This window comes from Melampsora larici-populina, assembly GCF_000204055.1.
Source record: "Melampsora larici-populina 98AG31 unplaced genomic scaffold MELLAscaffold_67, whole genome shotgun sequence".
Taxonomy (NCBI): domain Eukaryota; kingdom Fungi; phylum Basidiomycota; class Pucciniomycetes; order Pucciniales; family Melampsoraceae; genus Melampsora; species Melampsora laricis-populina.
In genome coordinates, this window is record NW_006768831.1 from 384,505 (window position 1) to 397,241 (window position 12,737).

General features: G+C 41.2%; 2 protein-coding genes across 2 annotated transcripts; both read right to left on the minus strand.

Moving 5' to 3' along the window:
* MELLADRAFT_57800 (uncharacterized protein) lies at positions 1–1,458 on the minus strand (the record flags this gene model as incomplete). The annotated part of the gene is made up of 4 exons (XM_007416998.1): positions 1–159; positions 280–871; positions 973–1,039; positions 1,125–1,458. The coding sequence occupies one exon, from the start codon at positions 512–514 to the stop codon at positions 356–358; it is 159 nt and encodes a 52-aa protein (XP_007417060.1).
* Positions 1,459–3,779: 2,321 nt separating this feature from the next.
* MELLADRAFT_112557 (uncharacterized protein) lies at positions 3,780–6,796 on the minus strand (the record flags this gene model as incomplete). Its single annotated transcript, XM_007417055.1, has 5 exons — positions 3,780–4,531; positions 4,643–5,104; positions 5,200–5,535; positions 5,622–6,238; positions 6,318–6,796. The coding sequence occupies 5 exons, from the start codon at positions 6,794–6,796 to the stop codon at positions 3,780–3,782; spliced, it is 2,646 nt and encodes an 881-aa protein (XP_007417117.1).
* Between the last annotated feature and the right edge of the window lie 5,941 nt (positions 6,797–12,737).

Consider the following 12,737-nt stretch of genomic DNA (forward strand, 5'->3'; position numbering starts at 1 on the left):
CTAGTGATTGATCTGGACGTGTGTGTCCAGGTGTGCGATCAACAGCGTGGGTTCAGTGTCCTTGTGCCCAAGATTGTGTGTTCTTCAAAGTTTTTAGTGTGTTCAAGTCTTTTGATTAAAAGGGTTATCTTGTTTATATAAGAGTCTTGTGCAAGTCTCCTAGATAGAGAGTTAAAAGAAAGAGCAGATTTTTTTTTTAGTTATTGCACAGATACAAATCGAAGCAAGGAGAGTCAAAATCTGTAGCACAAAAGAACTGAAGCAGCAAATCAAACTCGCCGATAACTTTGAGGAATTCAGGCTTAAGGTCCCTAGTATGAATTGGAGAAACCGGCTTTCTCAAGAGATTTTTCAATCATCTTGCTACAACTTGCGTCTCATGGAACAACTCAGTCTTGGAAAATTCGAGTAAATTGTAATCTCCTGGTGTATTGAAGGGCTCTTTGAATGTCTTGATGTGAACTGAACTACCACTGAGCCTGTAAACGCCTTCTTCTTCAATCGCTCCCGTCATCTCTAAAGATTCAGCACACCGGAATACTAACACAGGGCGAGGTGCTGGTGCAAATGGACGACTCTGATTGGATCCGACCAAATTATGCAGGTTTTGTGTTTTTTTGTTCTGAATCTGATGAGATTGTTGGATGGTATCGAATATGATCAGCACATCTGAATCGGGGCCAAAATGTTAATGTTTGAGTAGAGTTGGTGGGCAAGAGTTGAGTCGGGGGTTGGACAATGATGAGTGGAAGAAGAAGAGTGATTGAGTTGTGTTGATGTGATGGTTCAGCTCTGACTGTGGTATCCAGAAGGGCCAGTATTGGTCTAGTGTACATTCCAAGAGCCAAAGTCAGTCCGACTCCCACCAAGTCTATGTAGAGAACAGTGTTTCAAAAGGCAATCAAAATCAAAAGTTTAACAATCAGTTTGACAAGAAACAGTGGGACCATGAGCAAGATGAGAAAAGGACACCTTTATAAATTCATCATTCAAATCGATGAGCTAAAGCTGAAGGGTATTTATTAAAACTGAGACCACTCTGCTGAGGCAATAATTCAGAAGGTATTGGACATCAGTTTTTGAAACAAAAGCCGGAAGAAAGCTTGAGAGAATAAAAGACATACCTTTGAGTAAACCAACGTAAGGCCAATTTATGAGGCTGGTGGGATGGGATGTCAAGTAGTTTTTTGCACCTGTATTGTTGTACGCTTTGTCCTAGGTTGAAATAACAGGAGCAACATGGAGTGGAAGAAAATTTTGTGGTTTCCAATTTGGGCCTTTGAGTCCTACAGCATGGAGGTGGGTCTTGTTCAGGCTAACTGTTGAATAACGATGATGATGATCTTGTCAATCAACTAATTCTGAATGATCCCAAGGATGATGGGAAGATCGTACGGGTAGATGCAGTTTGACATGGTCTATAGATTCACAGTGGTATGTTCATTGTTTCCGAATGAGGTGGTTCAAAAGAACACACCGGGTTGACTACAGGATTGAATCATGACGGTGAATGCAAATTGATTCACATTGATTGATTTCTGCCTATGTGCAAAACTCAAAAGACACTCTAATGGTGAATTTTGTCCAGTTTTGTAAGCGAAGTGCCTTTGGGATTAAATGTAATGATGATTGACAACCGACCCAGACCACAGACTTCCATAGTTTTGATTGACTAACTGGGAGAAATTCAGTACAACATAAATCATGAGCTTCACTGTAACGTTCAAGTTTTATCATTGCAGAGTTATAATTTTTTAATGTTGCTTGTGACCAACTTCCGCACAACAAATGAGTTTGAACAGTGTTTCCTCTCCAATGTGTTTCACTAAATAGAAGATGTGAACGCAAGAAGCACAAGGAGGAACGAATAGGTCCAATTGTCATCAGACCAAAAATTTAGAGTGGAGGAACAATACCAAGAAAAAGAACACCAATGCATCATCAGTATCAATTCCGTGTAAGAAGTGAAAGCAGACAAGTTTTTTTTCTCTCTCACCCTTTCTCATCTTGTAAGAAGCACTGCAAACATTATTCAACTTCCCCAAGTGGGCAGGAAGAAATGATTGGCAGCATGATTTGTCATAAAATGATCTATCACTCCAAACCTGAGTCATGAAACTCACGTTGGAGGCGGCTCTTTTTTCAGCCTGCGCCCATAAATGAATGCAGCCATTTTTTAGCTCAATGTGCGCGCAAAGGGCGGGGGTGCGCGCAGTGCAGGGTACCAAAATTGTGTTTTTGAGCATTTTCATTGAAAAAACATTAAAATCATGTTTTTGAGCATTCTCATTGAAAAAAAACATTGAAATTTAAAAAAATCAAACATCAAATAGATCAGCTGCAGACCAGCTAGAAGGTTCATCCTCTACAACTATAATTGGTGTAATAGATAAATTATTGTTTTTCTTTTTTTCAAACAGAGAGAAATCAAAAAGACTATCCATGAATCCCTCAAAATCATCTGAAGAGTCATCTGCCATAGGCTCTACCCCTTCTTCAAAAGCCTCAAGCTTGTCAGTCAGTACAAAAAGTTCTGCATCATAAGGGTATATAACAAACAAAAAAACCCGCTCACTCTACAGGCTGGATGGAATGTTCTAGAAACATGCATGCAGGCCCCGTTTTGAGCAGTTAGCCCATATCTGTGCCGCAAAACGTGGGCCGCCTGCCATGTGACATGAAACCCGCACTACATATGTGTAGCAGGCTCAGTGAATAGGTGATTATCATGTACATACAGTTCTGCTCAGTTATCTGCTCATCAGGATAAGTGATCCATATGTAATACATGCTGTAACTTTTTCAGATTGCCAAAAGCATCCAAAAGATTGACTACATACACTGACTCAACATTTTGGTATAATCTCATCAACTCAACTGCATGTAACACTCTTTCTGTTACTAAGAATTAACTTCAACATTATTGCCTGAGCAGCTACAGAATCATATGTAGTGGATTTTTGGGACAATTTTTTCAAAGTCAAAATAGTTACATGTGGTATAACACGTGATTTATTTATTCTGATGGCCAAAACACTGAGCAGACCTGTATGTACATGATAGACAACTATTGACTTAGCTTGCTGCACATGTGTAGTGTGGGTGTCATGGCTCAGGTGTGCAGTATTGGATCCTTTTATGACAAACTGTACTATTAGTCATTTTACTCTTCCAACTTGGGGAAGTTGAATGATGTTCACAGTGAAGGCCTTTATCTTCTCCTTGTTCTGCAACATTGTCACTAATCTTGCTTCAGAAGTCCTGACAGATTGTTTGGGATATCAAAGACTACTTCAAGTGTCCCTCTCCCTTCTTTCTTATCCATCTTGATAAATTGTCAGCTGAGACAGAAAATCAACCAAGATATCATCATTTATCAATTCATGGAGTACGGTGTGCAAACAGGAATTACAAGACTCTCTGTAGGGCCACGAGGAACCTCTGATCGTATCTTGGGACACTATACATCACTCAAGTTAGTTGCCTTCAAAAAGGATCTATATTTACAGGATACAAAGTAGAAACTGGGAATGGGTTCCCAGTTTTTTTCCCAGTTTTTTTGGCTGTAGAATTAGATTGGGAAAATTGGGAAAACTGAATCTACAGCTAAAAAAAACTGGGAAAAAAACTGGATTTCATTTCGGGTTTCTACTTTGTATCCCACAATTGATTAGGTAGTAGTGAAGGTGGACAAGTTGATTGAATGGTTAACAGAAAGCATTTTGAAAAAAAAACGAAGCAGGACAACAACAAATTCTCTATGGTCAAGCAGATCATGTTCAATGACCCAAGTGAGCCAAATGACTGCCTGGGTTCAGTTCGATACTCTTTTTGGCGCCGTCTAAAAGAAGCCTCATCAATTCTGGCGACCAACCTTCAGCAATCAAACTCAGAGTCCATTGCCACTCTTTTGCAATGTTCAACTGCGTCAACGTAGCATGATGAAATTGGTAAGCTACTTCACGTAGCTTCGGAACTTGCTCTGTAGGGTTCTTTAAAACTGAAGCCCAAGATTCCGGTGATATGTCACTGGTCCTATCCATAGGTCCAAAGATATCAAGCAGTACTTCAGCGTGGGATTCGATCGCTGTAGATATATCACAATGAGTTTTCGTTACCAGTTCCGATCCAACACGGTAATTGAGGATTAGACCGAAACAAAATGACTCACAGTCTTTTGGGAAGATACCTGCTTGTTTCTCAATCCATTGCTCAATCTTGTATTGCGTCGACTCGGTGAGTTCATCTCCAAGTTGAAAGCTATCCTTCAATGAGTTTTCCAACATGCCTAATTGGCCTGCAACTTCCTGGTCAAACTGGGTTTTGTACTGGGGCAGCAGTCTTTCTAATTCTTCATTCAAGATCCCTCTCAAACGATCTATATACTTATGCACTATGTTGCCCTCAAAATCGGCATTCAAGGATGTTGGCCATATCGTCGACATCTCGAGAAGGTCTGAATTCAGTGTGGACCCTTTGAGTTTTTCGGGGTCAAACAGCTCGACAAGATGCTCAAGCCTCTCATGTTTTCCTAGTGTAATTGAGATCATAATTAAAACTTTGTCAGCTATTTTCTCTTCGTAGGCGTCTGACTACGCTTCCGTCATCTTCTCATGAGATATGTGGATGGCAAAGAACTCACCCAAGGTATTCGCTATGTGAATATATGCATCTCCCTGGATAATCTCACTATTATCCTTAAAACCTCCTATGAGTTGACGGACACCTCTTTGAAAGGTACTCTTAAGATTCTTTTTAGCTACGGTAGCTTTCCAACGATTCTCGAGAAAACTCTCGTCCTCGTCTTCAAGCTCTTTTACTGATTTCCTCTCCCGAGCTGGGGTTGAATCTCGGGTGGTCTCCTGGCCTACTTGTTCCAGTGACCGTGGTGCAGGCTTGACGTCTGGAGTACTAATCTTCAGTATTTCCCCCATAGGTAGGGACGCGATATATGTTTCCAGACGGCTAGCACGTTTCTTAATCCGTTCAATGATGTCCTCGGTGGAAGGAAATGTCTCCCTCGTTTCTTCGGTCCTTTCAAAATAGCTGACGGGGAGGGTGAGTGAAAACTGCTCTAGAATCAAAGCAAGACTGGGATAAGGGTCTGAGGTGCAAATTGGAAAACTTGTCAGTACAAAAATCTCAAACTAAACTGTGACAAACAGATAACATATGCAAGTCAAGGTGCTTTTTACCCACCTAAATCTTCCCGAATGGTGGACAAGATGACTCTAAAGTCAACGAAACGCGAAGTTGCAACCGCGACATCTAATTCGTGAGTGATCTTAGCAAGCCATTCCTCTAGATCTAATCGTTTTTGTTTTTGAATCGCTGGAGTTTTCATTCTGGAGACGCATATCTCAACGAACCTTCTGACTCTTATCAAAGTTTCAACTTGCTGGTCATTTACGCCCCATTCTCGACTCAATATAGGGCTAACTGTCTGTAGTCCAAGTAAACTATAACTAGAATCGGGGGCTCTCAAGCCAGCCGGGCTAAATAGCCTAGCTACTACTGAAAGATGTGGGAAAGGCTCTACATGAATTCAAAGACCGTCAACATGCGATCTCTTTGTCTATGAACGGTGCTCTGCAAGAGATCGCGAAAAAAATTCTACGTACCCAAAACATGATATGTCTTGATCTCTCTCCATCCTTTCATAGACTTGAGTGACTGGACGGCACTTGCATGATCCCCGAAAACTTGAATTATGTCGCTTGTTGCTTGCTTGATCAGAAGTTCGTTCTCCGAAAACATCGCGGAAAGGGAGTCCAAGGAACGTGTATAAGAAGCTAATGAAGAAAGTCGCTTTGAAACCTCATCCTTCAAGTCTTGAGTCCCACCATAAATCTTTGGTAACTGATTCGAGGGATGCTTCATGATCCACTCCGTGCAAAACTCGGAAAGACTACGAAAATTATCTTCAATGTCTACTTCCTCCCCTGTGCTTAGGTGATTTGCTAAAATCCTCGAGACCTCCAAATATTCAATTTCCCTTTCAATTTGTACAGACTGAGGGTCACGAAGTAGATTTAGATAGTTTCTAGTGACTCTGCCAAGCGGTTTCTTGACGTCTGCGACCGGAAGATTGCTTGCGTGCTCGACAGTATTGGGTGGGGGTGGACGAGGCGACTTAGACCTGAACTTCATGATAGCCTTGACTAACGATTTGAAGTTGACCTTCTTGGATTTCTTCTTGTCTGAAGTCGAGGTTACATAGTCCTCGCGTGTGGCTATCCTGTTCAACGCACCATCTCAATTACATGATCTTGGCATATCCGGCCAACGCTTCATGATGAACGGAATTTCGCACGTACTTTTGTTTCATTGCCAATACCTCTCGCAGAATTTTTTCCGACGGGGATTCATCGTACCTATTGAAGCTCGAGTATGAAGTAGCCTCTTGCAGCGGCTTTGCGCGCCATGTAAAGCCTTTAGGAGGTTCAGAATCTGGTGGTGTCAGCTCATGATTATATTGAAATGAGAAATCGCTTGCGCTTGATGAAAAAGATTTTGCGTCACTGCGGTGCGAAGAAGTGCCAACTGAACTTATTTCATCTTGTCGTATGATTGGTCGATGAGTTCTCCATGTAGCATCCATTGAACTCGATTCATCTTCACTCCAGGTTAGTGGAAAACTACTTGACGTAGAGCTTGAAGCTACATAGGGAGATCGATCTATATCACCTACGAGCGCATCTGTGACTTTTGGCGTTAGAGATGGTCCTCCAAAGGAATCTTGAATTAAGCACCCGTATAGCACAAAGCTGATGATCAGACGTATTGGAGTCGGCATTCTCCACGAGATGATTATATTTTATCAAACGCGATCTGTGATGATTCACGTCAATGGCCAACAAGAAAAGATTGAATTGGCGTCAGTATCATAACTCATATATAACATCACATCGCTACAACCAACCAGATTGGATCGGAGGCCAGATTCCGAAATCTAAGAGGATGTCAAAAGCCGGAGGTCTTAATCCATGCAACAACCCGTTGGTTCGGTTTTGGCGGTCATTTAGGTTCATCGGCCGCTGAACTAGATGCAACACTTTTCAGTTGCGCTTTGAGTGATTTTTCATGATCATATATCCCATGTAGCGTGCGTGGGCGCGGCGAAAGTAACAAATTTCCGCGTTTCATTCTTTGTTTTGCCACAGTGATGGTATGTTTTAGCTCGGAATGTCGCAATGTACATATTTCAGGGATGAAGAGTTATGTACGAAGTTTGATCCGGAAAACTTACGAGAATTTATCCTTTCAGACTTGGTCTTTCGAAGAAAGAAGGTTCCTTACACAAACATAAGTGAAACCGCATTCAAGCTTTACTGTTTTCGAAACGTCACGCCTCCTGCGAATCATGGACTACAACAATTCATGACGTGTGTGGCCGTGTGCAATCCACAACGCGTATCACTCAATTGCGTATCACACTTCAAGCACTGACCGTGATTCACACTTTGAGGATCCAGTATGGTAAGCTTCATTTAGCGTAGAGTATACGTTCACCCAGTGAGCTTAAATTTACTGCATGCTCTAAGGTCGACGTACAAAAACCGCCATGAAGTGTTTTCAGTCCCACCTACAGCCAATTTGAGAATGATTGAGTACTTCTTTTGAAAAAAATGTCGCCACGAGCGAAGAAACAAAACTCACTCAAAAACAAACCCAGATTTTGCACCTAGCAAAGAAGAGAAATGTAGATATGAGCCAAACACTTGGGTGTCCAGCAGCCACGTTCAATCTGTCCTTGCCAAATTCAAAGCAAAAGGCTCATTCAAAGGCAAAAAATCATTGGGCCACAACAGTCTCATTATTTGAACAATTGTGATCGCCAACATCTTGAGTGTGATGTCAAAAAATCTCAACAGGTTTCAATGTGTGAGATAGTCCAGGGTTCAGCAACAGAGGCAAGTGCTACTGCAATCCAGCTGGCTCTTGGTTCTCTTGGTAACAACTTGAGGGTAGCAATTGTTAGCCATATCTTAATTATAAACACAAAGCTGCACATTTTGAGTTTGCAAAAAATATGTGGCATGGACGGTGGATGATTGGAAGCAAGTCATCTAGAGCAATGATTCCACCTTTGAGATTGGAAAGCTGTATTGCAAAGTTTGGGTTTGGCAAGAAGTGGCCAATAAATCCAAAGCATCCTGACTGGCTCCATCTTTTGAATCAAGTTGTAGTTCAGTTATAGTCTGGGGTGGTTTTATTCCTGGACACGAGTTCAAGCTTGTCATTATGGAGCCTGGACAACTTTAGCAAGCAAGTGAATGAGAAATTGTCAAGACCCTTTTCAAACAAGCCATCCAATAACAAAGATCTGATTGTAATTAAGGATGGAGCCCCAGTTCATTTCTCTAAACTGTCTTCCAAATGGTGTGAAAATGAAGGAATAGTGAAGTTGAAATGGCCAGCACAATCACCCAAGATGTCAACCAAGCATCCAATCAAGGATCTGGCTTCCATGAAGGCCTACATGTTGGAGTCATAGGAGAGGGAACCTACTGAGAAATTGGGATGTCTAGCTGCCTTGATGCCCAAGAGACTTCAAGCTGTCATTGCAGCAAAGGGTGGATCCACCCCCAGGTGAGTGATCAGGTATTATTTTTTCTCCAAATCCAATTATTTTGTTCATACATCATCAGATAGAGAAGATGCTGATCCTTCTTTCTCACTATCTCCAACAGGCACTATGCGTGAGCATTATAGACATTTGCATTGAACACCAAAAGTTTGGGAGGTGTGATAATCAAAATTTGTTTGTGAATAGGTGTCAGGCTTGGATTATTGAGTACAGAAAGATTCTTATCACACAAGCCACAAGCTGGGATATTTAGTAATGTGATTCCATTTGGTGGTATCTTTGGCTGATCTTGGCTTGTTGAAGAGGGTTCATCTGATAACTGTGCATCTCCTACACACTGTAACAAGTGAGATAGCAATTTTTCAACATTTAATTGTGAGCATAAATCACCATTCAGCACATTCAGGGTTCCAAAGCATTTGAATTTGAATAAGCAACTGTTCACACCTTGGGGAGTTCTCAGGGGCAGTGCCCATATCAGATTTGAATGATAAAGTTTGTACCAGGACTGTCAAGGTTGCATAGTGCTCTAGATCTCTTTGGGGTTATGTACACCCATCAGGCAAGTTGATTCTGGGGATGTTGGTTCTGCATCCACGGCTTTTTCAACTCAAGCTTTTCTTCTTTTTTAAAGCCACCACACTTGCAAGACGTTTTGTGATCTGTTGGAGGTCTGTGGCCACCTTTCCCGCCATATCAGCCATAACTGTGCCGCTAAACCCTGACTGGCAAGGACACCATAAGAGACCAGACAAGCTCCTTCTGATTTATGTGGGCTTCATCTGGTGTACCTGTGTTGGATGGGTCCACTCCGGAAGGCTTGGAAATGCTTGGCATGTGTTTTCCTTAGATATTAAGGGTACTCAAAGTAAGCATGTATGTATACATACTTTTTGCTATATACTTTTTTTGGCAGTGAAAACAAGGCCAAAAGTATATTTGTGAAATGAGATGTATCAACTCACAAACTTAGTATTAGAAAATACTAAAGCAGGCAAAGAGTTTGGGCAAAACCCAAGGCTGATCGCCGAGGGTGATAAATTTCTGACAACAATAAACATACACCCTACGGGGTGGCTAGCGGCCCATGAAACTACACTAAAGAGAAAAAACCGACAACACGCTAAAAAATAACACACAAACAGGACCACTACAATGACTGAACCATGATAAAAAATAATAATAAAAAAAAATAAAAATGATAATAATTTTAACTGTAAAAGACACAAATAACCACTAAATATAAAAAATGAAAAGAAAAAATGAAATAGAATAAAAAATAAAGAAAAATAACTTTTGAAAAGGCTTAATCATAGAATAAATAATAAAACATATCTGAAACAGCAAATAACAAAAGAAAATAACAAAAAAGACATATAACCACAACCAATACCAATACCAAAACGATTAGACTAGGGAACCAAAGGGCGGGTGGGCTCAAAAATGATCTTTTTTAGTGAAAAGGATAACTAAAGAAATCGACTGTGAACGCAATGGGAATGAATTCGATGAAATTCGGAAAAGTGGTAAAGTAGCCATGACATCATGGCATAGAATCTAAAGATATAAAACAAGTGTCCGACCCGTTAGTATACTACACACATGTTTTTAGAAGCCCGAATTACAACTCATTCCCATCCGTTAATAACTAGTTACCAACAACTATTCTTTTTCCCCACCAAAAAAAAAGTATGTAGCACTACATACTACTTTGAGTACCCTTATTGTAGACCAAAAGTGAAAATAATGTCAGGCCAAGCAGAGGAAATGGTAGCTGACCCATCAAGCTATTCAGCACACCCGCAAGGAGAGGGTCCATTTTTCTTCTTAGGTATATTTTATAGAGCAACACAACCTTGGATAGTATCACATCAAATGAACATCTTATCTTTAGCAAATCCAAGACAATCATCTAACCTAACAAGTTCCCTCTTGGCAAGAGAGCCTGCAAAAGAGGGAATCATGGCTTATCCACCAAATTTGGTGTGTGAGCAAGAAAATTTTGGCTGAGGGGTTTGCAACTTGCCATAACTTCTTACCCCACAAATCAAATGCATTTGGACCAGAGAAAGGTCTTGTGCACCCACTCAACTTTGTAGGCTTGCTTGCCTAGAGCGACCTTGTTAGGTCAGGACAATCATCATGCATTTCAGCTTGTGCACGTTGTGTACTGGTCGGATTGATCTCTACCCTACTCAGCTACTATGCAACTGAGCAATATGTACCACTATCACCACTGGCTGAAAGCTCCCCAAACTCAGTACTACAAAATGCACCCTGTTCCCAATGTTACTTGACTCCTCCAAAGGTGTTGTTGGATTAGCCTAGTTTGACTGTTTCCTTATATATGCTGACATGTTGATCTATGCGTCGAGATGAGTCCAATATCCGAAGCAAACAGAGGAGCCATACAGCATGAGCGAAGGCTATTCATCTTTGTGGGTGGAGAACTAGGGAGAACCTTAAAGGGGGAAGAGGTTTCACTGATTACAAGATTGAGATTTTTGGGATCAAAATGTTGGCAAAGAGGCGAAATGAACAAGTCGAGATCCTCCTCAACTGTTTATGTTCTCACAGGTTAAGGCGTAAATGAGAGTTTTTGTGCAGCCAATAAGCATAGATTACATTTCGTCATCATCATCTCATTATTTTTGATCTCAGCAATAAAAGATCTGAAAGCTTATTCCAATCATCTTTCGCGCCCATCATTCGACTCACATGGTCTGCTGAGATTGATTGCTTAACTTCACATTTCAGAGTCTTAAGCCCAACTGACTCCCAGAACTTAAGAGATAGGTTGAATGGTGATAGTAGAATTGGAATGAAAATGGAAATGGAAATGGTTTTTGATTTTGAATTTCTGATGAATTCTAAAATCTGATCAATCTTTCGAGTCTTACAGCCTGATTCACTTTTAACCTTCAAAATCGATTATCCTTTCCGAGATGCAACGTCTAAACTCATCCTCAGCTGCATCACCTCCCTCTTCACCATCCGGTTCAACTTCTCTCAAACCCTTTCTTTACTCAAGATCTCCGAACAATCGGCATAGGTCAACTCACACTGAAACTGGTCTTTTTCGTCAAATCATTAGTTTTCTCAATCCAAGAAATCGATTTCAGATTGTTCTCATCATATGCTTTTTCTTAGCACTCGTTGTCTTCTTATCTTCTTTCTTTCCTGACCCTTCAGCCTATCTATTACAAGAGAAAGACCAATGGGATCTCTGGAGATCTAATAGCCCAAGATACTCGATCAAACTTGTTCCACCTTCACGAATTCGGCTTAAACCTTCACCTCCTCATACTCGAATCTTAGCCAACAGTCAAGGACTTACTGCATTCGAACGCGTTTACCTTCGGAATGGAATTTGGTATATTGTGAATGATAACAAGACGGGTGAGGTACCGTGAGTGTGTTGATTGGTTTCTTATGATTTTTCAACTCTGGTTATAGTCTCCATGTGTGAATATCTGGAAAGTTCGATGTATGCACCAATGCCATCTACTTTTTTTGCTTGTTCGCATCTGCTCGGTCTGATCGAGTGACGCGTGCGGGGTGACTGCTGTGACTGGATTTCCAAGTATCTCGGGCACATTCAAGATTTTAGCACGTAGTTCAATCGTCTTGATTGAAATATCGGCTATCCGGATTCTTGACTTATCAACATCATCACATCTCTCATGCTATCCTCACAATCGTTTTTCAAGCTGATCGACTTCTTATGCCCTCAGACCCCTTCATCATATCCAAGTGGGCTATGTACCCGCCCCAAATCAACTCAACCTCAAACTCGAGCAGATCACACAACACATCCAGCTCATATCTCCAGCCGATGCCACCGAAATCCTCGGTCCGTCTTCTGGTCGTGTTGATGGTACCACCGTCAGTCAAAAGATTCCTTCAATTTATATTGATCAAAAGCAGTTCGCATTTAACAAGTGTGTTCCTGTGCAATTATGTATTGAGCTAGTGGGTTTGGAAAGAAAATTTCTTTGTGAGTGCGTTTTTCGCGCGTTCTGATTGACTTTACAAGATATGCTGATACACAATACCTCTTCATTGAATTCAGCTCGCTCATTTTGGACACATGGCTCAGGAGCTCCTATTTGGATCATGGAAGATCTCAAGTCTTGCCTGGCCTCGA